The sequence below is a fragment of the Bipolaris sorokiniana genome (genome assembly GCF_000338995.1).
Source record: "Bipolaris sorokiniana ND90Pr unplaced genomic scaffold COCSAscaffold_19, whole genome shotgun sequence".
NCBI classification, from domain to species: Eukaryota; Fungi; Ascomycota; class Dothideomycetes; order Pleosporales; family Pleosporaceae; genus Bipolaris; species Bipolaris sorokiniana.
Window position 1 is genome coordinate 662,011 of NW_006911913.1, and position 18,115 is coordinate 680,125.

General features: G+C 51.5%; 8 protein-coding genes and 1 non-coding gene across 9 annotated transcripts; 4 read left to right on the forward strand and 5 right to left on the reverse strand.

Annotated features, from left to right (window-relative positions):
• Positions 1 to 212: 212 nt before the first annotated feature.
• Positions 213 to 1,697, reverse strand: COCSADRAFT_31453 (glycoside hydrolase family 76 protein; the record flags this gene model as incomplete). Its single annotated transcript, XM_007707353.1, has 3 exons — positions 213 to 779; positions 839 to 1,560; positions 1,610 to 1,697. The coding sequence occupies 3 exons, from the start codon at positions 1,695 to 1,697 to the stop codon at positions 213 to 215; spliced, it is 1,377 nt and encodes a 458-aa protein (XP_007705543.1).
• A 455-nt stretch (positions 1,698 to 2,152) lies between these two features.
• COCSADRAFT_265998 (uncharacterized protein) lies at positions 2,153 to 2,535 on the reverse strand. The gene has a single exon (XM_007707587.1). It carries the CDS (start codon positions 2,365 to 2,367, stop codon positions 2,164 to 2,166), a length of 204 nt encoding a protein of 67 aa, XP_007705777.1. The 5' UTR covers positions 2,368 to 2,535; the 3' UTR covers positions 2,153 to 2,163.
• Positions 2,536 to 3,956, reverse strand: COCSADRAFT_266003 (uncharacterized protein). Its single transcript, XM_007707588.1, has 2 exons — positions 3,855 to 3,956; positions 2,536 to 3,783 (listed from the first exon to the last, which is right to left on the reverse strand). Coding segments are annotated over exons 1-2 (1,080 nt in total). The 5' UTR covers positions 3,856 to 3,956; the 3' UTR covers positions 2,536 to 2,704.
• Positions 3,957 to 4,581: 625 nt separating this feature from the next.
• On the reverse strand, positions 4,582 to 5,862 carry COCSADRAFT_41845 (uncharacterized protein). Its single transcript, XM_007707417.1, has 2 exons — positions 5,333 to 5,862; positions 4,582 to 5,162 (listed from the first exon to the last, which is right to left on the reverse strand). The coding sequence occupies exons 1-2, from the start codon at positions 5,663 to 5,665 to the stop codon at positions 4,623 to 4,625; spliced, it is 873 nt and encodes a 290-aa protein (XP_007705607.1). The 5' UTR covers positions 5,666 to 5,862; the 3' UTR covers positions 4,582 to 4,622.
• Positions 5,863 to 6,111: 249 nt separating this feature from the next.
• Positions 6,112 to 9,172, forward strand: COCSADRAFT_266038 (uncharacterized protein). The gene is made up of 6 exons (XM_007707589.1): positions 6,112 to 6,241; positions 6,298 to 6,381; positions 6,429 to 6,552; positions 6,603 to 6,771; positions 6,820 to 7,422; positions 7,467 to 9,172. The coding sequence occupies exons 1-6, from the start codon at positions 6,213 to 6,215 to the stop codon at positions 8,993 to 8,995; spliced, it is 2,538 nt and encodes an 845-aa protein (XP_007705779.1). The 5' UTR covers positions 6,112 to 6,212; the 3' UTR covers positions 8,996 to 9,172.
• Positions 9,173 to 9,895: 723 nt separating this feature from the next.
• On the forward strand, positions 9,896 to 12,701 carry COCSADRAFT_103428 (uncharacterized protein; the record flags this gene model as incomplete). The annotated part of the gene is made up of 5 exons (XM_007707590.1): positions 9,896 to 10,532; positions 10,589 to 10,648; positions 10,700 to 10,894; positions 10,950 to 11,050; positions 11,160 to 12,701. The coding sequence occupies 5 exons, from the start codon at positions 9,896 to 9,898 to the stop codon at positions 12,699 to 12,701; spliced, it is 2,535 nt and encodes an 844-aa protein (XP_007705780.1).
• A 492-nt stretch (positions 12,702 to 13,193) lies between these two features.
• Positions 13,194 to 14,928, forward strand: COCSADRAFT_41848 (uncharacterized protein). The gene is made up of 3 exons (XM_007707418.1): positions 13,194 to 13,481; positions 13,594 to 14,092; positions 14,150 to 14,928. Exons 1-3 carry the CDS (start codon positions 13,420 to 13,422, stop codon positions 14,633 to 14,635), a joined length of 1,047 nt encoding a protein of 348 aa, XP_007705608.1. The 5' UTR covers positions 13,194 to 13,419; the 3' UTR covers positions 14,636 to 14,928.
• Positions 14,903 to 16,816, reverse strand: COCSADRAFT_41849 (uncharacterized protein). Its single transcript, XM_007707419.1, has one exon. It carries the CDS (start codon positions 16,646 to 16,648, stop codon positions 15,092 to 15,094), a length of 1,557 nt encoding a protein of 518 aa, XP_007705609.1. The 5' UTR covers positions 16,649 to 16,816; the 3' UTR covers positions 14,903 to 15,091.
• A 953-nt stretch (positions 16,817 to 17,769) lies between these two features.
• COCSADRAFT_t92 lies at positions 17,770 to 17,853 on the forward strand. Its single transcript has one exon. It is a non-coding gene; the product is annotated as a tRNA-Thr (tRNA).
• The last annotated feature ends 262 nt before the right edge of the window (positions 17,854 to 18,115 follow it).

The following is an 18,115-nucleotide window of genomic DNA, read 5'->3' on the forward strand; positions in this document are numbered from 1 at the left end:
CTCGACGAATGTTTGGTTAATTTAGTTTGCGACTGAATCATGCGAGTAGATTGTAAGCACAGAAAAGTCAAGTAGCCAAGATTCGTAAATGTAAGACTATACGCGTAAGCGGAAAACTACACTCGTAAATGTTTTGGGAATAATTAGAGAATTGGCACAGACAAGGGACGCATATTTGAACCAAGAAATAAATGAAATTAGTATGCGGGCAGTTATTCGCCCATTATCATCCACCATGCTCCACCAAATAGTATGGAAACAACTATGATAGTGAGGATGGCTGCAGCTGCCTTATCTCCTGTTGTTATCGCATTGTGCTTGACCTCGAAATTTCCAGCATCACTTCCAGCATTTGGGTCGTTTTTACTGATGCCTCCCGTGTCCAATCCGACCGGTCCAGCGACCTGGTCAATGAGGAGGTTTTGCATCACCTCCAATGCAGACATTTGCTCTCCGACGCCAACTTCTCCGTCGTTTACGCCGTTCCTCCACCAACGAAGACCACATCCGCCTTTTCCTGGTCCGCATTGTTTTGCTGCTGCCGCAGCAGAAGCCTTAAGCTTGGGCATGATCTTTTCTCTTGTCCAGGGAGCGGTCAGCATTGTGTACCCCATCCAGCGGCTGAGATAGGCCTTGAAAGAGCGCTGGTCGTGGTCGCAAAGTCCATTTCGCTCACAAGCTACTTCGCTCATGACGTCTGGTGCGCCTTCCGGGTTGAAGAAAACACCAACACCGTCGATAATTCCCTCCAAACGTGTCCGCCAGTACTCAGCTTGACTCTGTAGTAAGTTAGAAGATAATTCAGAGAAAAAAGGTAGATCTTAGGTGACAAACTTACGGCGTTACCCCTAGTTTCTGACATATTCCACAATGCCGCGGCGCCCGACATGTGAATACCTGCGTTGTATGTCCATTGAATATGGTTCAACTCTGTGCAATTTTGTCGTTCGCTGGTTCCATCATAGAAATGATAATCTGGACTCATCAGCCCGACGCTGAGTTCCCACTCCCACGCTCTTATCGCCCACTCGGTATAGGTGTCGTTTTTAGTGTATTTTGCAAGCCTAGCAGCAATGTTAAAAAAGCATCCATTTGAGATTGTGTTCTTGTAATCGAAGCCGTTGTTGAAGGAGAAAATCTGCCAGTTAAGTCCACCTCCACAGGTCTTAGGATTCCAACGCGGCACCTGCGTGTTGAAGACTGCAATAGCGAGTGATAACCAGGACATTTGTCCTTCAGCGTCTGGAAGCTTGTTTTCAGCTGCTGACAGGGCCGTCAATGCCCAAAAAGCTTGATCGTCGTTTCCTAGAGTACTGGTCTGGTTGGGTGGCATAAAAGCCTGTGGTTGACCTATTTGATGCACCATAGCTTGTGTTGTGATGTTGTTGTATGTATCGTCACCAGTGTAGTACCAGTAGTCGACAAAGGAACCAAACATGGCACCGCATAGCCACCAGTAGTAGGGGTCTGGCAAGTTTCCCGGGACGTCTCCGGGTCGGTCACCGGTGTACCATTCTCGAAGGCCTGCAGCGACAACTTTGGTCGCTTCTTTGATAGAGGCTGATCATGTTAACGGAGCTTACATAGACTTATGCAGGGGAGAGCGAACCTGGATCGTCAACATTCAACTCTAGTGCTGATGTGGTAATTGGCGACAGTATTCCCACTGCACCGAAAAACAGGCTGGAAGGCCTCATGACGGATCTTCAAGATTATCACGAATAGAAAGCAGGCATGCAAAGAGTCGGCATATGGCGACGTGGGGAAACGAAGGTGCGTCAAGTGGCTCGCAAAGGACGAGAGTGGGAGTAAGAGCGAAAGAAAGAGAGAGTGTTGGACAGCGAATGTAGCGCAAGTATGTCGTAGGGAAAAGGAGAAATCTCGAATTCACCCTACGAAGATTGCGAGGCACGATGAGTTATGAAACCCCTTGGGAGGTGAGGCCAAGTCATGGCGCAGTGCCGCAGCAGGTGCTGGGCGACAGTGCGACGCTTGGAAGTCATCTCTCCGCGTGGTTCAAGGCTGGGGTTGGGTGCTACGACTGGGTAGCAGCCTTGGCAGCCGAGCCTGAGACGCTTAAAAAGCGTCTCATCTCACAAGTACGGCCTGCGTCCCGTTTGAAATTCAGACCAAAGCGGTAGGCCTGACACGAAGCGCCAAGTATTACGGCGGTGTTGGCGTCCCTTGGAGGGAGGTTGGCGCCGAGCGCGGGTGCCACCAGCACTGCCAAATCCTGCCAGACGACATCCGCATCGTCCGCCCATCTGCATCTACGCTCAAGACTGACGGCATCGACAGCGCCGCCACTGTTTCCTGCTTGACGGGCGATCCGGGGAGATCATGTGCGCTACATGGACGGATCATCATGTCCTTCCTCTGGGCGGATCGCGTCCAACGGGCGACAATCTTGCCCCCTGGCAAGCCTAGCGACGAGTTTCAACAAGCCCAGAGTAGCAACGCCAAAACAACATTCATCATGGGCCCTTTTACCGTATTATGAGAAATCAGTACAACGTCAGAAAACGTCCCCCATGCGTTACACGGTGTTTGTGGGTTACGGGCTTGTCAGAACTACGGGCGTGTCATGGCTACGTCACCGTACATACGTGCTGTAGCCTCTCTTTTGGAAACAAAGACAGCAAAGCTTATTGTAGAATATTTGAGCGAGACCGAGCTATGGGCATTTGGGCCACCTCGGGTTCATTCAGCACCAACGTGCATCCATCTGCTGTGAGACGATCCAACTCCTGAGCTCTCTGGCCTTGTTGCTCATGTCCATGTTGGTCTTCGCATCCATATGGCTTGCAGCGGAAAAGGCGTCTACGACTTTTGTAACCGCTGCCCCGTTGTCTTCGTCAAAGGGAACCATGTCGAGAAGTTGCCGTAACGAGATCGAGCCTAATTTAATCCGCGATTGTACAACATAATCGACGCTAGCAGTATCCCTGTAATCCAATGTTGTTCGTGCTACCAGTCCCCACCTGTCTAGTTTCGTAGAGCATTGACGAGCATACAGCTGCTCTGTTGATGCCAATCGTACAAAGGCTCTCACCACTGCGCTCTGCGTGACACGATGCGAGGACGAAATCTCCAGAAGATTAAGGAACTCGTCGAGCGAAGCAGTACCGATGAAAGTATGGCGGTGTTGGTACTCCATTTCCCGTTCTTCAACAGTCAAGATGTCCATCGTAGCATTGCATCGAGCAGTGCGCAGCTGGTGTCGTGTACTGACAGGGTCACAGGCCTGGCTAGAGGATCCGTAACATTGGTGCTGTCTACTTCGTCTCTGGATGGGGATCGCGGCGTGCTCCTGGACTCGATGGAAAGCTGTATATAGGCCTTGGTTTGTTGACCTAATGTTCTCAACTACTGTACAGCCATGCATTAAATGGCTATCTGCCGTTTGACTTATAGGGGGTATATCCAAATCATCGTCGTCAAATAGTGTCGTATCCGAAGTCGGTGATGCGCGCTCGCTCGGGCTATTCATCTGAGGCTCTGGTATAAATATATTGAGGGCATGTCGATCTTCCGGTGCAGGAAAGCGGAATGTAACCATTTCCTCTCGTCGCGAGCTCGGAGTTTGTTGAGAAGGCGCCATAGCGTTAGGTTGTTCTTCCGAAGGACTCAGGTCTGTCTCAGCATTTATTTTTGTCGACCGGGTTTTTCTTGAGGCCTCCAAGCTGCTCCTCTCTGCATTTAGTTGAAGAGCAACTAATACCGCACTATTCGTACAATCGCGGTCTAACATCGGTCGCCATACACTAGACCTTCGGCGGTGCACTGTTAGGTACAGGCGGCATGTCAGCCGAGCTTTACGGGTATCCCCTTAATTCGTGCACAGACAGGCTTACTTTTTGCTGGTTCAACCCTTTCCAATGAGTCGATCTGGGCAGTATTGAGTCTGCGCCACGATCTTCTTGGGTTGCGGTGAAGGAAAGTAAGATTATACGCGCTTGCGATGTGTGCGTGGGACTTCCTTGGAGATTGTTGATTGTCTATTTTTACGGCGGAGAACTTTGTTTGCTAGTCGCACATGTTGCCACGGTTGCTGGCTTCATGGTGGCTTTAAATGCCTGAGGGTCTGGAAAAACATGTGAGTTTTGCGCGCTTGTAGAGATGGTGCAGTTGTGACGATGAGGTGAGAATCACGCGTAGCAGGACACATGGCAGGAAACGTGTAAGCTCCACTTTCGCTAGCCTGCAGGGTTACATACCATTGGGGGACACCAGAAGCGGACCGTGTAATACCAACAGGGTAATTCTCTTACTGGAGCAACCAATGCGTCGAGCGAGAGGGCAAGGTGACCGTCGGTATAGGTGGCTATAGGTGGGTAGTAGGTAGTCTAAATACGCAACCTGCTTACAGTCAACAAACGACACAGTACTACCAAGATAAGCATTCAACGCTCCAATTGGAGCACCTGAGTGTATAATTGGGCAGTTCTGTTTTTCTTGCGTCCAATCCAGGCCACAGCCAGCAAGCGTGCCAGGAACTGTACAATGCAATGTCGCACTAGGAGGAATCTGTGAGATACACATTCATCACACACACTAAGTACGTTCACAAAAAAGGATAAATGGAGTCCTAGCCTTAAATTTGTATCGTGTTTTACCGACTTCTAGACCACTTGCCCTCTTCCTCTGCCACGCGCCATACGTACACTGTGAGGAATGAACTTGAGGGCAGACATACTCGACGTTAGACTATCCATGGGGTCTACAGTTTGCACTGATGAGGTGTATTTGGGAGAGACAGTCGCTTGGGGACTTCCACGTCCAATTGCACGACCGGGGCTTTGACCTTGGCCAAACCCTCCACGTCCATGAAGCTTGGTAGGATAGCGTCGAGCCTCTCCCTGGTTGTGTTCTTCTTTCTCATCTTCGTCTTGGCCGCGAACGACATCCATACTGTCATCTACTGTACTCGCACTTGACTCACCTCTCTTCCTCCCAGTCGCTCCACTGGCACCTCCTGCTGAGCTCAATGTGGAGCTTCTCCGTCGGTGAGGGGGTATCAGCATGCTGCTTCGTCTATCGATGCCATCTTTTACGACAATGAAATCGTACTCGCGGGGAAACTGATGCTTATCTATGCAGTGTAATCGGCGCTTCTGAGGCGTGCTGCATAGCCGATCGCACTCTGGCAAAAGACAAGCGTACTGGAACAGATCAGTTGGAACGTCCATAGTATGCTGTTGGACGTACTTATCACCCGCCACACTTGGAGCCCCCAGATGCAGACAGAGGTCTTATCGCCTTTTGAGTAGGAACGAGAATCTGGGGGCTAGGGGCGGACATGCAAGAAACGAAGCAAAGACGCATGACCTACCGTTTTCTCTCCCTGATCCCGCTTGGCAGCATTAATGGGGTCATGGTACTCTGCAATGTGCAAGTGCAGGTAGTGCTGGTCTGGGAAGTTCTTGTGGCATTCGCTGCAACGGTTCATGTGGAACTGATGATAGTGGACATCGTGTTCCTCAATGGAAGCAAAGGTAAGCGGGTCGTGCGGGGGCAGTGAGCACTTCATGACGGCGTGCTCGTGTGATACAGCGGAATCGGCGTCTAGCTGGACAATCTTGATGTCGACCGATGCCTCACGTGAGTACGAGGTGCTGTGGGCGTCTGGTGACGACGAGTCGCGGTGTGAGCGCTTGACTCCCATAATTTTTTTGGGTGTTTGCTTGCTGGGTTGACTAGAGGGAGGCGTAGTATGAAATTGGGCAGTACCTTTGACTGGCGAGTGATGGCGCCCGTGTCTTGTGCTGCGAGGCTGCCTCAATGGCGCGGGGTGGCAAAGTGCGAATGTGGTGTGATGTGGTGGGCGGGCGGGTAGGATAGTAGTATGTGTATGTAGTCATAGATGGTATACGTACTACAGGGAGGACATGGTAGTCGGCCGGGACGTGGCTGCTTAGCTCCGACATTCATGGCCACTAGTTCGCGACTCAGCCGCCGCCGACTTGACTTTCTCACACCTCTCCACCACGGCCATCGCCTCCCAATCTGACGCCATACATTTCTGCGTCTTGGGTGCTGTTTGCTTCCGAGACCCTCACCCGCGCTGATTGTCCTCTACCCAGGGCACGCCACTTCACCATAAATGGAGCACGCCAGCCACAACGCCCGCCGTCTGCTCCGTGCCTTGGTCTGACCTGCCCGCCGACCGTGGGGTCACATCTGAACGTCGCCGGCTCCTGCATACTCCAGTCATGGCCGCCAACACCGAACAACTCGACAGGTGCGCTTTTCCCCCTTACCCCCGTCCCATCATACTCACATGCTGACTCACCACAGGCGGGCGAGAGCGATTGCGACGGAGCTCTACAGGCGCGTCGATGGCGGCTCCGGGTGCGCCGAACTAGCTGCCGTGCTGCAAGAGTAGGCGATGATACCTCCCAATTCCCGCGACTACTAATCCCCTATAGATACCGTGCCGCCTGCGAGGCCCTCATCTGCAACTTCGAATACGCGACCGCCCACGAACTCCAGACGGCGCTGTGGAACGCCCATCTCAAGGTCAACGCCGCTTTCCGACAAGAACACAAGCTCGTATGCACCATCGAATCTCCACGCTTACAACGGCACTAACACGTGGGCAGCTCAAGCGCTCCAAGGACCATGTCGTGGAGATCCGAAAGTTTCAAAAAACCTATCTCCAATTCATCAAGGCCAGCCAGCGCTTCTACCGCCAGTACATTCTGAATCTTGATGCCCAATTCCATGGCATTCCCGAGCTGCGCAAGATTGCCCAGAAATGGAAGGATGACAGTAGGCTCCCTCTCCCCGCCAGCCACGCCAAGCTTAACCGTAATGCAGCCTCCAAATCGTCTCCGCGCCGACCCATTCCTGCGAATTGGAAGACGCAGGTCCTCTTCTCGTGCCACCAGACACTCATCCAACTCGGCGATCTCTCCCGCTACCGCGAGACCGAACTCGTCGATAAGAACAAAGAGCGCAATTGGGGCCCCGCCAAGGGATATTACGATTTGGCGGCTGAGATTTACCCAGACTCTGGACACGCACCGAATCAGCTCGCCGTAATTGCGCGCGAGGACGGTGATCACTTCCGTTGCGTGTACCACCTGTACCGCTCACTTGCAAGCAAAGAACCATACCCTCAGGCCAAGGCCAACCTGGCCACCGAATTCAAGCGCGTTATTGCTGCATGGGACAACGGACAGCTCATTAACAACCACAAATCAGCCGAAGGAACGACTGGTCGTGCTCTTATTGCATGGTTCATCCGGTTGCATAGCAAGATCTACAAAGGCGAGGAATTCGCGGCACACGATGAGTTGGAAGGCGAGGTACTCAGCCATCTAGCCATTGAGCTCAAGGAACGCCCGCTGGATTCTGTTTTGACCAAGATAATTCTCATCAACATGTCGGCAGAGTACTTTGCCACCGTCCAGCTGCAAAGTATGTTGAGAATTCTCTGTAATTGACTGTGCTGACTCCTCCAGGCGAAAAACCCCCTCCTAACATTATGCGTACATATTTCTACTACCTCCGTCTGAATGTCAAGACTTTCTTCATTCTCTTGCAGGTTTTGCAGCCAGAACTAGACCGTCTGTCGGAAGGCAACGACGTGAAGCACCAAAATGGAGAACGTACGATGCAACTCTCAGACAAAATCACCGCTGTAGCCCGCCGTATTTTGCCAGGACTTCGCCTGTACAGCACATGGTTCACACGCTACTGGCAGGTGCTCAATGCCAACATTGCTGACACCCTAAACACTGTCGACGTGCAAGAGCTGTGGAAGGCATATGCCGCGACGCTTTCCCTCCTGGCTTCCAGTTTCCCGGTCGATCAGCTGCCCAAGGAAGTCTACATGCTCGAGGAGGATACAGACACCATTGGGTTTGAGCCCCTTATTCACCCTGACACTATGAAGGTGTGGTACAATGGGGACAAGATGAAACCAAAGTGGAGCGAGTTGAACCGGAACCATCCGAACGTCGAGATGCTCATGCGAGTCAAAGACCTACTCATCGATGGTCTGCTTCTTGTACAGAACCCAGATGCTCCTCTGGACCTCGCAGGCCCGCGATTCATCTATCGGGAAGAAGGTGTGCCATCTGAATTGTTAGCGAGCCCCACCAATCAGCCTGACGGCTCTCCTGTTTTGTCTGTGCAAGCAGCTGATATGCCTCTTTTTCAGCATGTAGAGGCACCGATTCCGGATGACCAAAAGTCTTACAGTGTTGCTGCAGCCTCGGAATCCGCATCTATCACGCTCGCCAAGGACAACGCGATGCGAAACATGGTAGATGATTTGGTAGGAGAGGAGGCCGGATTGGACCCGCTGGTTGAAGAGGATGAAAACATTCCACCCACCCCACCGGAGCAGACATTTGACGACACCACTGTTGTCAATGATACCACGTACGCTCCGGCAACTTATTCGATCAATGACTTGGTCAACTCGGTCAGGAACTACAAGCCCTTCTCTCCTGCTCCTGCTCCTGCTCCTGGATTGCTTTCTACGCCCATGGATAGGACTGCATCTACTTCTTCCATCCGCCAACCACCGAACCTACCCTCAGTACCCGATGGTCAGTCGAACTCGAACTCCATCTGGAACCGTGCGCCCGGCCCAGCATCACCACCCATGATGAATTCCAATGGGTTTGGAAACGATGTTCGTAGGTCTCCTATGATCGGTACTAAGGCTGGTATGTCTGGTCATGTACGAGGAGATTCGGCGAACTCGCTTCTGAGTGCCGACGTGCTGACTCCTACTACTAACCGGACCCTACGGCCCATCAGCGGTAGCTTTAGTGGCGGTCTTGGTAGTGGTGCCGCCTGGGGAAACCAAGGAAGCAGCCCCGTGCCGTGGGGGCCTGCCACGTATAGTAATAACTTCAACAACAACCAGTACGGATACGCCCCCAATGTCAACATGGCGAGTCCGCTGCTGTTCAACTCATATGGTGAGGGCGCCAATAATGCATGGGGCCATACGCCGCCCAACGGCCAAGGCGGTTGATTGACGGTGGCGCAGCCGTAGTAGGCTGCTCGTTGCTGTCTTCTCATCAATCGTCAAGGACTTCGAGATCCCTCTGCCGTCCTTAGCTGTCGCTGTGCACCAACAAAGGATCGGTTTGCACGAAGCATGCATATACTGATTTGTTTCTGCCTGATACCTGTGCAACAGTCAAGGCGTCTATCAAAAAATTCTTGGAACAAGGTCTTGAGGGATCTGGTCCGGCCTCTGGAAGTTACTCACGCTTTGGTTCACGTCCTGACGACTTTTTGTAGTGAAGGGAACAAGCAAAGGAGGGGAAGGTGACAAACTCGATATGCTTCACATTTGAGATTACTGTGGTATTTTTGGGGCTTATGTTGACTTTTTGTGTCTATGGCATGGCAGAGGGGAGAGGGCGAGTCTTTTTATCATGTAGCTTGCTGAAGTCGTATGGCGGCGTGCTGTCCTTTGGGCGAGTGCAAATGTCGAGCCGCCATGGGTGGGGGGCCAGTCGTGACAGTGTTTTGTGCTTTAGGATACTATCATGGAGTTATGCGTATATGTGATGTCTTTCTTGTCTAAGGTGGCGTGATGATGATGACGGTGGTGATGGTTGTGGTCGGTGTGTGTGTGACTAAGCAGGGCGGGTGCAAACAGGGCAAACAGCAGCATGCAAGCAAGGCGTAGAAGCGCTGCAGGGTTTCAGCCATCGCACCTTCACACTCGAGCGCGCCTGCTTCGCTGGTTTGCCTTGTTTTCTTGGACTGTGCCTGCTGATGGAGAAGCGGCTGCTGCTCCTTCAGGACGACGCTGGACTCGTTGGGGGTGGCTCATAGCCCGCAATTCCGAAAGGTACTCACCCACTTGTCGCTGTGCTGTCCCGCTCCATGCCACTCCGCTATCGCGAACATCTCGCCCGCCATGTCTGCCGGCGGCCCTGGAGATTCCCGGGAGCCGTCCACCCTATACAGCTTCACGTCTTTAATGAACTCGCTCTCTAACGGCCTCGCAGGAAGCATCCACCAAAAGGGTAGCAGGTTGCCCACCATTCAGCCTGCGTCGCCGCCGACCAAAGGCGCGCCGCATTCTTCCACATCGCCCAATCAGCCTGCATATTTTCCCATTCCTAGGGGCCACCCACATGTTACAGTCATTGCAAGCTCCGACTCTTCTACCACCGAATCTTTTTCCGAAGTGACATCGTCATCGTCGCCGGACTCGCTACCCAATCCCCAAGGGCGCAACGCCCCTACCACGCCCCAGAAACAGGCGCGCAGCAACAGGCGGAAGCAGTCGAACAAGTCGGGCGGCAGATGGAGTAGGGGAGGAGGCTCATCAGACGATACCGGGTCTGACCGTAAACCCCCCACGTCACAGCCAGCAGAACCTACGCACAGCGCCGCCTCGTCCCCCCAGAGCGCGTCCAAGACACGCCAACAACCTTATATTGCTACAAACAACCCATCGTCGAGCCAGACGCGATTCATGGCAACAGCCTTTGGAGGTCCTTCGGGAGATTCGCGGAGGGGAGTAGTCTCTCCTCGCCCCAAGGGTCGCGGTATGAGCCAGCCACACATGCATACTCTAACACTGAATCTGACTGGCCCTGTGCAGAAGCGAAGAACACTCTCTGCCGCAATGTCACCATATACGGTCACTGTCGGTACGAGAATAGTAAGTACATGTGACCGCATCTGCCAAAGTGTCTGTAGTGACCCTGTCCAGCCTGTCCGTACATACACGACAACCTCAAACTGAATCAGAATGAGAACACCAAAAAGAGGTTCAATGTTGACTCGCCATCTTTCACTCCGTTGCAAGCAAACACGAATGGATCCGTGACACCTTCGCCTCGCAGTGCTGCCATCTCCCCTAAGGCGGCTAATGCCGCGGTCTTTACACCCAAATCACAACGCTCCAGTGAGTCTTGAACAGTCGTCAGCTGTACTGACGTTCGCATGCTGATTTCTTTCAGCTGTCACCACCCCGCGCGTGCATACAAAAGAGCCCGCAATTGATTGGCATTCGCAAGACTTTCAAGAGTTTGTTCCACAGTCCTTTGACGGTCAGCAGATGGTGCGTGGGGCTTTCATTACATTTGGTTCCTTGTCCTCAGAATGATTTGACATGGCGTGCCTAGCACCCATCTGGCTTGAACGAGGGTCTCGACTTACAATCAGTCCAGGTAGATCCTAATCTTGGCTACGATCCGTTCAGTACCCCCACTAGCATATCCACACTGGGTGGTCCAAGCCACCAGGCCGCTACCATCAACCCTTACGCGCAAGACGCTTCAGCGACGTACTTTCAGAACGCCAATGCCTTCCAGAATCCAGCCTATCACTTGTACTGGCCTGTAGGACCTCAGCCTACCGGTTTGCTTGCTTACCAGCGCACTGCTCATGACTTTTTCATACCCGATGCGCTGCGAGAAGAATTGCAAAAGAAGGCAGAGGTCGCACGCCAGATTGCCCCAAACAGTACTCTGCCTGTCATTGAGCAGTTTCATTCGTTGTTTTGCTTGGATATGTCACCTCAGAAAAACACTGCGCCTTTCGGATATGCTAGCTGGATATACAGAGCTGTATCCAGCAAAGATGGAAAAACATACGCACTGCGCCGTCTCGAAAACTTTCGACTGACGAATGAGACTGCTATTCGCTCTGCTCAACCATGGAAACGTGTTCTGAACGGCAATGTCGTTACTATCCATGAAGCATTTACCACTCGAGCATTTGGCGATAGTTCCTTGATCCTCGTCACAGACTACCATCCGAATTCCAAATCTCTTGCCGATGAGCACTTCAAGCCCGTGCAGCGTTTTCATGGAAGACAGCCAACATCATCGCATGTACCAGAGCAGGTTTTATGGGGTTACACTGTCCAAATTGCGTCAGCGTTGAAGGCTATACATGGGTCAGGATTGGCTGCAAGATTGATCACGCCTTCAAAAATCCTACTTACTTCAAAGAACCGGATACGGTTAAATGCCTGTGGCATCATGGATATTGTTCAGTTTGATAATGCGCGATCTGTGCCTGAGCTTCAGGCAGACGACTTTGTTCAACTTGGACGGTTGATACTTTGCATCGCGAACAACAACCCAACAGCTCACTTACAGATGCAGAAGTCCATGGACTACATTACAAGAAGTTACACGGCCCGCCTCAAGGAATGTGTTCAATGGCTCCTCAACCCCCAGCCACCAGCTGGAACGCCATCATCTCCCACCTCTCCAGCGCCTCTGCAAAAGGACATTGACACTTTCCTTGGTGGGATTGCCGATCAGTTTGCATCTGTTTTTGATAGTGAGCTCCATGCACAGGACAGCCTCACAGTCCATCTTGGTAAAGAGTTGGAATCATCACGATTGGTCCGCCTGTTGATCAAGCTCAACATGATCAATGAGCGGCCAGAGCTAGACGCGTCCCAAAACATGCCAGGGAATAGTGGCGCAAATCCGTCGTCTGTATGGGCCGAAACTGGCGAGCGCTATTACCTTAAACTTTTCCGCGATTACGTTTTCCACCAAGTGGATGCAAATGGACACCCCGTTACGGATCTGGCGCATATCCTGGACTGTCTTAACAAACTAGATGCCGGTACAGATGAGAGAATAGGACTAATCAGCAGAGACGAGCAAAATGTGCTGATTGTAAGCTACCGAGAAGTGAAACGAGCACTGGAATCAGCATTCCAGGATTTAGTACGGGCGGGGCGGAAATAGGATTTCATCAGGTCTAGTTCACTCGGATAGCCTCGCTACTGACGCAGGCCATCTGCAAGCTTTCCCAGTACGCGTGTTAGGGGCAAGCATCCATGCAAGATGACATTGTCATAATTGAGATTGTTGATAGCCTACAGGCTTCTTCAAAGAGAATGAGTGTAGGGGTCATGACGGGCCAGGAGCTTGTTATCAAGGGTGAAGATGCGGGGGATTTTGGCATGAGCTACGCAGTGTTGTATCGAGGGACGGAATAGTAGGAAACAGGTCAGACACAGATTATTCACAACACAATCAGACGTTTTTTCAAACTTTGTTTTTTTTAGAATGACCACTGGATGGAACCTTGACCGCTAAAGCAAAGGACTAGGGATGGTGGTCTGATGTTCGGTAACTAGAACGTGACGGCGTGACAATAACGGCAGTAAAGCATGGCCTGGCAGGCGTATGTGATATACCTATGCCCCTCACTCTTGCTGGAGCCCAGAACCATATCTTCTTCCTTTCCTCAAGCACAACGAACATATGATCAAGGATGCTTGGTCGGCACCGCCTCGCCAGTATCGCGCCGCGGGGCTCGGCGGATTTAGCACGACTTAGCGCGAGATTTGCTGTCCCTCAATGTCCGAAACTCCGCCCCACATTAAGCACTTTCTCCCCGCTACAACTCCAACAATCGCCTTTCCTAAGAAAAACAGCAACCATAACAACAACCACAACAATGCCTGGAAACTACGAGCTACTGTGCCTTGAGAACCCGCTCCTGGACATCCAGGGCGTTGGGTAAGTCGGACACCCTCCCCTAGACAGCTTGTTGCCATGATGCACCCTAGTCGTCGGGGTGAAAGAGCACAGCAATGAGCTTGCATTGAGAGCTTGCATTGACAGCTCGCAGTGACCAAGCTCTTCTGGACAAGTATGATCTCAAAGCCAATGACGCTATCCTCGCCGACCCAGAGAAGCACATGGGATTGTACGAGGACTTGATCCAGAACTACAAGGCCGTCCTCATCGCCGGTGGTGCTGCGCAGAACACTGCCCGAGGTGCTGCATACGTCCTTGAGCCCAACTCAGTCGTCTACATTGGTTGCATTGGCAAGGACAAGTACGGTGAGACTCTCGAGAAGATCTCTGCCGATGCTGGTGTCAAGACCGAGTACCTCTATGACGAGAAGACCCCCACCGGCCGCTGCGGTGTTGTCATCACTGGCCACAACCGCTCACTGTGCACCGATCTCGCTGCTGCCAACAACTACAAGCTTGAGCATCTGAAGCAGGACCACATCTGGAAGCAGGTTGAGAACGCCAAGGTCTTCTACGTTGGTGGCTTCCACTTGACCGTCTGCGTACCCGCCATTAAGGCGCTTGCTGAGGAGGCTGCATCAAAGAACAAGGTACGGACATGTTTTTGATCGGCCTGATAAAAGTTCCAAATACTGACTGTTTGACAGCAATTCATTCTCAACCTCTCCGCTCCATTCATCTCACAATTCTTCAAGGATCCTCTCGATGAGGTCATCCCATACGTCGACATCCTGATCGGCAATGAGACCGAAGCCGCAGCATTCGCTGAGTCCCACGGTTTCGAGACCAAGGACGTCAAGGAGATTGCAAAGAAGATTGCCAGCCTGCCCAAGAAGAATACCAACAGGCCAAGGACAGTCGTCTTCACCCAAGGCACTGACCCCACCATCGCCGTTACTAGCAAGGAGGGTAGTGAGCCCGAGGTCATAGAAGTTGCCGTACATGCCATCAGCAGCGACAAGATCAATGACACCAACGGTGCCGGTGATGCATTCGCTGGTGGTTTCGTCGCTGGTATTGTCCAGGGCAAGCCTCTTGAGAAGGCCATTGACATGGGCCAGTGGCTTGCGAAACTTAGCATTCAGGAGCTCGGTCCCTCGTACCCACAGCCCAAGCAGACTTACAGCGGCTAAGCGTTTTTCACATAATGTGAGCGTGGAAGCTCGTGTATTTCAACAATCTACGAGAGAGAGAAGTAGCATGCCACCACAAGGTAGAGGCATGCTTGCCGTCTTCAGGCCTCCGCATTACGGGGCATCTGGATCTCGATATCGACATTGCATAATGACGATGTGTTTGTTTTGGCGTAGGGCGATTATAAAAGTAAAACATGGCCTTTCAACAGCCAAAGATAGATACCCTCAGCGGTTAAGCTGCTAGATAACGAAGAAAATGAGATGACTAAAGTTGCTGCATTATCATAGAGGTATTCTACATTTGTGTAATTATGAAATGTATGATTGTGTGATTCGTATACAGCATTAACAACGGCTCATCGCTCATCTTCAGATACCATTCATCCAAGTCTCCACGCTAAATAATCAAGTAATAAAACGCCACACCATGCCTCGTTAGATACATTATGCGTCCTATTCCTCGTTGTCATCGTCATCATCTTCTTCTTCCAGGTCTGTACGCTCAACGATGAGATTACCACTCCGCCCAATGCGCTGCTTGATCGAGCCCCCAGCCTTCAAGTCGTAGACTTCTCTCGGCATGGGCGACACAAGCTGGAACTTGTACTCGTGCTCGAAATCCTTTGGTTCTTCAACCTTTTCTCTAGCTTCATTTCCAGACTGCAAGATGTCATAACATTCGACGAAAGCGTAGAGTTCCTCAATGTCCGCATCTGCTGCAAACTTGCGCACTACACGTTGAGCGTCAGGCATACGCAGACTAATTCTCACTACATTAGTCTCGCTGGCATCGGGCTCTGGACGTATGGAAGCTGCGCGCCACTTGCGCCATTGCTGGAGGTTCTGGGCGTAGCGCTCAATGGCTTGTTCGCGCTCGAGAGCTTCCTTTTCTTCTCTTGCTTTGCGCTCTGCCTCTTCCTTCTTCTTGCGCGCCTTTTCGCGGTCAGCGGCAAGCGACCGCTCGTATGCGCTATTCTGCTGCTCTCTGATACTGCGCGTGGCCTGCTGTTCTGCGCGCTGACTGCGCACGCGGTTCAGTGGCTCAGTGTGCTGTTGCATTGCAGTGCGCAGTTTGGCAACGTATTGCTGAGGGGGCGTCGGACCTGTGACCCGGGTAGCGATACCCATGGCGGTCGAAGATACCTGTGGGGTGTGTACAATCAATCCCGTAAATGGGAACTTTGTGCATGAGAGCGCGGCGGAGACTTGGTATGCTTCGGAATCCTGAACATTGCCTACCCAGAGGATTATGTTGTTGTCGGGATTTCGTACAAACTCGACGACTTCAGGCGCGAGAAGCGTATCGCGAATGAAGGAGGATGTTTCGTCGTGCTCCGGGCTGATGAGGACGACCATGAGGAATTGGAGGTTCTTCTTTGCCAGGTCGAAGGCTTGAGCGTATCCGCTCTCGAAGAACGGCAGGCTGTGGCTTCCGTATTCCTCCTCGAATTCGCGGATAAATCGGGCAGCCGTGTCTCGTGGGTTCAAGGGCCGACGCCCGCTTGTGCTGCGTTGCGACGCAGGCGTGTTGATATTGCTGGCTGTAAGCCTCCCCCATACACGAGGTAAGAAAGGAAATATCCATCCTAATAACCGGAAGCTCTTTGAGAACAAAGAGTATACAAGCGAGAAGGGCGCGAAGAAGATTGCGAGGACCAGCGGAACTTGAGTGCTGACCTGGCTTTCTGGCTGCGGGACGACCCGAGGCGCTGGCTCTATCATTGGTCTCCTTCCACTACTTGTTGACGACCGAGGCGCTCCGAAGCCATTCAACAATGTTTCTTGCCGCCGGGTATCTCGTGGGGGTTGTTGTGCGGCAGCAACGGCGACGGGATCTTCGGTAGGTTCGCCATCAAAGAAGCGTGTGACGGCAATGTTGACGTTCCATTGCGCTCGCTGAAGGAGGGGTATCGCGGCGTCGACTGCTTGATCTGTGACAGCAGTGTATTGCTGAAGCGCAGCTTGTTGGTCTGGCGAGAGTGATCCGATGTCTACGCCGGTATCCGCCATCCTGGCGTCGGTGACCTTCGAACCTGGTCCAAGGCTTGTTTCAAAAATCGCGCTCGTGGGATATGGGAGACGAGTTCCGAGTAGACGGGGTGTAAAATCTGAAAGGACTGTGATGTGATGGGGTGTATGGTGGGTGAAAGTGTAAGTTTATACGTTGCCTGTTCTTCGCGGCGATGATGTACATCGAGGTGGTCGTAGCTTCAGCCCACCAACTTTGTACCGAACCCAAAGGTGAGGCTAATCCCCGACTCTTGTCACGCAAGGTATTGACAACCCAAGCTATTGATTCGCCCAAGTAAAACTGTTGGGCTGATTCAGCCCTAGTTTCTAGTCCGAGTAGTAGATTTGCACCCTACAATGAAATATTTTTTTGACTTCGTCATGGGTCGTCGTTGCCTCTACCATGGTCGGGAGGTTCAAACTGGCTGTGCTGAAGTTTGGACCGCCTGTATTAAACAGAGCGCAGTATATACAAGGCGCAATAGAAAATCCCCTATATTGCAAGCATTATCAACATATTACAATGCTATCAGATATTCACATATTTCAAGTGCAAGTAAATTTGGGGCTTGAATTCCAATGAACGCCACATCAAATCCGATAGTTGCGGGTAGCCAAGGTGGCTTTGAAACAGCCACAGAGACACAACGTACCCATCAAAGCATATACCGAGGCCATCTTCTGTGCAATTGCCAAGGGTAACAAGATGCTTCACTTTCCCATTTCGTGATTGTGGCGAAATAGGTCTGTTTTCGAGGACTTGTTTCCAGAGAATGATGCAACAAGTCGGCTTTCCCGACAGATGAATATACCTTGTGGCTACAGTTGTGTGTTAGTAATTGAACTTATAGATTGCCTGACAACACGCTGTATTTTGGGGGGTTCAACGAGTTCGAGAATATGTAGTGTCATGGGGATGAGATATGCCCTACTTGTATTTCAACGGGAAGACATCTAGGTTTGCATGGGATTGAGATGGAATAGGGTTGTAATGCAGTTAAAAGACAGGATGCAAACGAGCCGCCTGAGCTTCTGCAAGTGTTTGCAAATCTTAGGTGTCAAAATGCACAAGTTATGATCATGTTAATTTCAAAAAATCTCAATGTTCACGAAATCAGCATGCCGGGTTGGCGCAGTGGTAACGCGTCGCACTTGTACCATGTACAGTTATGCGAAGATCAGCAGTTCAATTCTGCTACTCGGCAAACTCCATTTTGAATGTGTGTCTTTTTTTCTTTTTGCTTCATTTTGTAAAGTGATATTAATGAGATCAATGAAATGTAAAGAGTAGATTTTACAAGATAGCAGGGTTACCATGCTTTGTACGCACATAACATATATACATGGAAACGTATTGCTTCTCTATATTGACCTAGTTATGGTCAAGAACCGCAGCAAGAGGACATGACGTCAATGCTCAAACGAATTCACATCATCTGATTTCTCTGAATATGCTCTTATCGTCTC

What these genes read in the sequence shown, in the direction of transcription:
- COCSADRAFT_265998 (XM_007707587.1), bottom strand. Translation starts at nt 2,367, where the DNA reads ATGATGATCCGTCCATGTAGCGCACATGATCTCCCCGGATCGCCCGTC.
- COCSADRAFT_41845 (XM_007707417.1), bottom strand. Translation starts at nt 5,665, where the DNA reads ATGGGAGTCAAGCGCTCACACCGCGACTCGTCGTCACCAGACGCCCAC. An exon ending in GGGATCAGGGAGAGAAAACG is followed by an intron (nt 5,163 to 5,332) that starts GTAGGTCATGCG and finishes GATCTGTTCCAG; the next exon opens with TACGCTTGTCTTTTGCCAGA.
- COCSADRAFT_266038 (XM_007707589.1), top strand. Translation starts at nt 6,213, where the DNA reads ATGGCCGCCAACACCGAACAACTCGACAG. An exon ending in AACACCGAACAACTCGACAG is followed by an intron (nt 6,242 to 6,297) that starts GTGCGCTTTTCC and finishes GACTCACCACAG; the next exon opens with GCGGGCGAGAGCGATTGCGA. An exon ending in CCAGAAATGGAAGGATGACA is followed by an intron (nt 6,772 to 6,819) that starts GTAGGCTCCCTC and finishes ACCGTAATGCAG; the next exon opens with CCTCCAAATCGTCTCCGCGC.
- COCSADRAFT_41848 (XM_007707418.1), top strand. Translation starts at nt 13,420, where the DNA reads ATGCCTGGAAACTACGAGCTACTGTGCCTTGAGAACCCGCTCCTGGAC. An exon ending in CTGGACATCCAGGGCGTTGG is followed by an intron (nt 13,482 to 13,593) that starts GTAAGTCGGACA and finishes GACAGCTCGCAG; the next exon opens with TGACCAAGCTCTTCTGGACA. An exon ending in AGGCTGCATCAAAGAACAAG is followed by an intron (nt 14,093 to 14,149) that starts GTACGGACATGT and finishes ACTGTTTGACAG; the next exon opens with CAATTCATTCTCAACCTCTC.
- COCSADRAFT_41849 (XM_007707419.1), bottom strand. Translation starts at nt 16,648, where the DNA reads ATGGCGGATACCGGCGTAGACATCGGATCACTCTCGCCAGACCAACAA.